General features: G+C 37.6%; 1 protein-coding gene across 1 annotated transcript; it reads left to right on the top strand.

The window, feature by feature from the left end:
* Positions 1,860 to 3,199, top strand: LOC109841536. Its single transcript, XM_020410498.1, has 3 exons — positions 1,860 to 2,375; positions 2,458 to 2,686; positions 2,775 to 3,199. Exons 1-3 carry the CDS (start codon positions 1,860 to 1,862, stop codon positions 3,197 to 3,199), a joined length of 1,170 nt encoding a protein of 389 aa, XP_020266087.1.

Below are 3,677 nucleotides of genomic sequence, written 5' to 3'. Positions count from 1 at the left end.
GGCAACCACCCGACAGTCCCGTCTCCTCCAGCTCCTGTTCGCCGTCTCCAGAGCCCCATCGGCCTTCCTCTTCCCGCTGTTTGCTGCCTCCGTCGACCCCTCCGACAGCCTCGACGTCGATGACCCCCAGATTCACCTCAGATCCCGCTGCCCGTCGCTGGACAGCCCCTCACCGGAGTTTCTTCGGACGCCGCGCTCTCCGCGTTGGATCCGACCCTCGTCGTCAATGTCGATTCGTTCGACGAAACCCCGAGGCAAGATCCCGCTCTCCTATTTCGTAGTTTGGTTATTTACATTTTGATGAATTATTTGCATAGTTTAATTATGACGTATTTATCTGCGTGGGATTGTTTGTTGAAGAATATTAATTATATCATGGTAATATGATAATGACATTTTTAGAAAAATTATAATGAATTAAAAGAATTTAGTTCGGCAAAAGAATCATTTTTAGATAATTATAATAATTTAAAAGAATTTATTTTGGAAATGAATTAGTTTAGATTAATTGTTAAGTGAAATAATTTAAAATGAATTTATTTAGAAAAAGATTATTTTCTGAATTATGTAGATGCTGTTTATGATTTATAATTCTTATTTTGATCATTTGATATGCTATGATATTATTGCACATGATTAGTCGCATTGATTGTTCTATGTTGTGATTGAGAATCATTAGGAGTTTATGACTATAGTGACCTGTATGACACAGTTAGGATCTAGAATCCCGTGTGTAGTTGACTTGGAATTACGAGAATTGGGATGAGAAATCTTGGTCCATGTGAGCGGTTGTGATTGTTGATGTATATTCCGGGCTCGTGCTGGTGAAGTTTGTGTAGTCACCGGGGTGGGTCCGAGGAGTTGTGATATTGTGATTGTAGTTATTTTCTAGGCTCGCGCCAGTGTCTTGTTTCGGCCTGGGGTGGGTCTGAGGTGTGCGGTGTTATCGAGATTATTGATTATTTTCCAGGCTCGCGCCAGTGTCTTGTTTCGGCCTGGGGTGGGTCTGAGGTGAGGTGATATCGAGATTATTATTTGTTTTCCAGGCTCGCGCCAGCGTCTTGTTTCGGCCTGGGGTGGGTCTGAGGAGCAGGGATTTCCATTTCTATTTGATCAGTGTATTTTGTATCTCTTTAGTATTCATTTGTTCAGATTTGTATAAGGGCATGTTTGACCCGTATTTTATGTCTCGGATGTTATCCATTTGTGATATGATATTTTTATTCTGAGTTTGTCTATTATATTCTTGCTATGTGTGATCGGAGACCTGTGACTTCGCATTGTACTTATTTCCAGACGCTTAGCGTATTGGATTGAGAAGAAAAGAAAAGAGAAAAAAAGTAGAGTATATTTCTTCTCAATCTAATACGTCGCGGGCTTGTTCAAGCTCCGGTTCCCGTGTATTTTGGGAAGCGGGGCGTGACATGTGTTGAAATTTCAGTTATGTTTACCAAATTTCAGTTAGTTGCGTGATAATTCATTATTTAGGACTTTTAACAAAGTATGGGGTTATGTTTACTAAAATTCAGTTAGTTGTGTGAAATAGAATGCATGATATTTGTGTGAATGTGTTGTTCTTGATAATTGTGTTTATTACAAAAGAATGTGAGTGCATGAAAAATAATAGGGTTATGTTTACCAAAGCATGGGGTTAAATTCATTACATGAAAGGACCCGGGTAGTAGAATGTGTTGTTATTGACAATTGTGTGAAATCGAATGCAACACTAGTTAATATAAAATTCAGTATAATTAGATTTCTTGCGAATAAATATTTGTATCAGTTATCTAATTAACTTTCAACTGAAATAAGTAGACAAGATAAGTTGTAAATGTATGCTAATTTTAAAACGGATGTAGATGGATATGGAAGATGAGGAAGAATTGAAGAGGATGTGTGCTAATACAGCTGTCTGCGCCGTGGTCACTTTGGTAACATGTATTTTGAGAATGCGTGCTAAGCGCAAGAGAATATCAACTTGTACGAAGCAAGAAAAGATCAGAAAAATATATTGTAGAGAGGCTCACTTCAGACGTGTATTGGAGGGCTATCAAGATAGCTGCCGATCTTATATTAGAATGAGACCGATGGCATTTTTTAAACTTGTTGAAGTAATGAAAGCAAACGGTTTATTAAAAGATACAAGACACGTTCAAGTTGAAGAACAGCTTGTTATGTTCCTAAGTATTGTTGGGCACAAAACTAAAAATAGAATAATAAGAACTGAGTTCATAAGATCAGGGGAAACAGTTAGCAGGTATTTCAATAAAGTCCTGCAAGCAATGAATGGATTACGTGATCGGTACATGAAGCAAGCCCCAAAAGAAGTTCCCGTGAAGATTGCAAACAACTCAAATTATTTTCCTTGCTTTAAGGTAAATTAAATACATGCATCTTAACAATTTTTCAAATAAATCACTTTTTATTCAACTATGTATAATTTATAATTTTTTATAGGACTGCATTGGTTTGATAGATGGCACACACGTCGACGCGGTATTACCTAGTGATCTAGTTGCATGGTTTAGAGGGCGAAAAGGGGTCACCCAAAACATCTTAGCAGCCTGCACCCCCAATAAACTATTTACTTATGTCTTAGCTGGCTGGGAGGGGGCAGCAAATGATTATAGGATATTACAAGACACTCTGTCTAGACCACAGCCTTACGGGCTCCGAGTTTATGATGGTATTCATTCTCACTTGTGCACATTTTGAATAATATATTAAATACTTGGCAATAATTGAGATTTTAAAATACTGTTCAATTAATGTAGGTAAATATTACCTATGTGACGCTGGATACATCACAATGCCAGGTTTCATATCCCCGTATCGCGGTGTCCGATATTATTTAAAAGAGCACACCGGTAGGACACCAAAGAATAGGAAGGAGTTGTTCAATTTAAGGCATTCATCTTTAAGATCAAAAATTGAATGCACATTTGGGATACTAAAGAATCGGTTTAAAATTCTTACGGCGAAACCGAATTATCCATTTCCCACTCAAGTGGACATTGTACTAGCGTGTACTGTGTTGCACAACTTTATTGCCTTGGAGGATCCGGATGATGATATTTTAAATGAAAATGTTGAAATTGATGAAGATACTGGGGAAGAGACAAATGAAGACGATTCAAATGTGGTGGACTATACTCAAAGTAGGACACAAAGAGAGGATCAAGATGTAAGAAATGAATGAAAGGAGATGCGAGATCAAATTGCTTGGGCGATGTGGGTGGATTATTGTGCAAAGTACAATGGTGGTAACACAATGGAGAGCGGTTTAACTTAGTGTGTGTATTTGTTCTATGGCTATGTAATAACTTGGTAAATTTTAAAATACTGTTCGCATCGATATTGTTTATTGTTTCTTTGCTTGTACCAAAACATTACTACTTTTATCGGTTGCTCTTTTGTTATGTTGTTTGAGAAATATCGTCGTTTCATATATTCCTTGATAAATGCATACATATCCCATATTGTTTTATATTTCTTTATTGTTAATATGTCTATGCTTACAATATATATTAGGTATGGCTAACAATCCGGCAGATAAGCAAAGCGTGCCTTCTCATTCGAATGCAAGGCCAAATCCTACATCAAGGATTAACATGAACTTCATGCCTGTTCGACCACAACCATTCACTTCACCTCCTCATACATTCTCACCATTCCCA

This window comes from Asparagus officinalis, chromosome 5 (assembly GCF_001876935.1).
Source record: "Asparagus officinalis chromosome 5, Aspof.V1, whole genome shotgun sequence".
Taxonomy (NCBI): domain Eukaryota; kingdom Viridiplantae; phylum Streptophyta; class Magnoliopsida; order Asparagales; family Asparagaceae; genus Asparagus; species Asparagus officinalis.
The sequence above is the reverse complement of the archived record's forward strand: the minus strand, read 5'-3'. Positions and strand labels throughout refer to the sequence as shown.

Excerpts from the sequence above, each read along its gene's own strand:
- LOC109841536 (XM_020410498.1), top strand. The coding sequence starts at position 1,860 with ATGGATATGGAAGATGAGGAAGAATTGAAGAGGATGTGTGCTAATACA. Across the intron at positions 2,376-2,457 it reads ATTATTTTCCTTGCTTTAAG|GACTGCATTGGTTTGATAGA; the intron begins GTAAATTAAATA and ends AATTTTTTATAG. Across the intron at positions 2,687-2,774 it reads CGGGCTCCGAGTTTATGATG|GTAAATATTACCTATGTGAC; the intron begins GTATTCATTCTC and ends CAATTAATGTAG.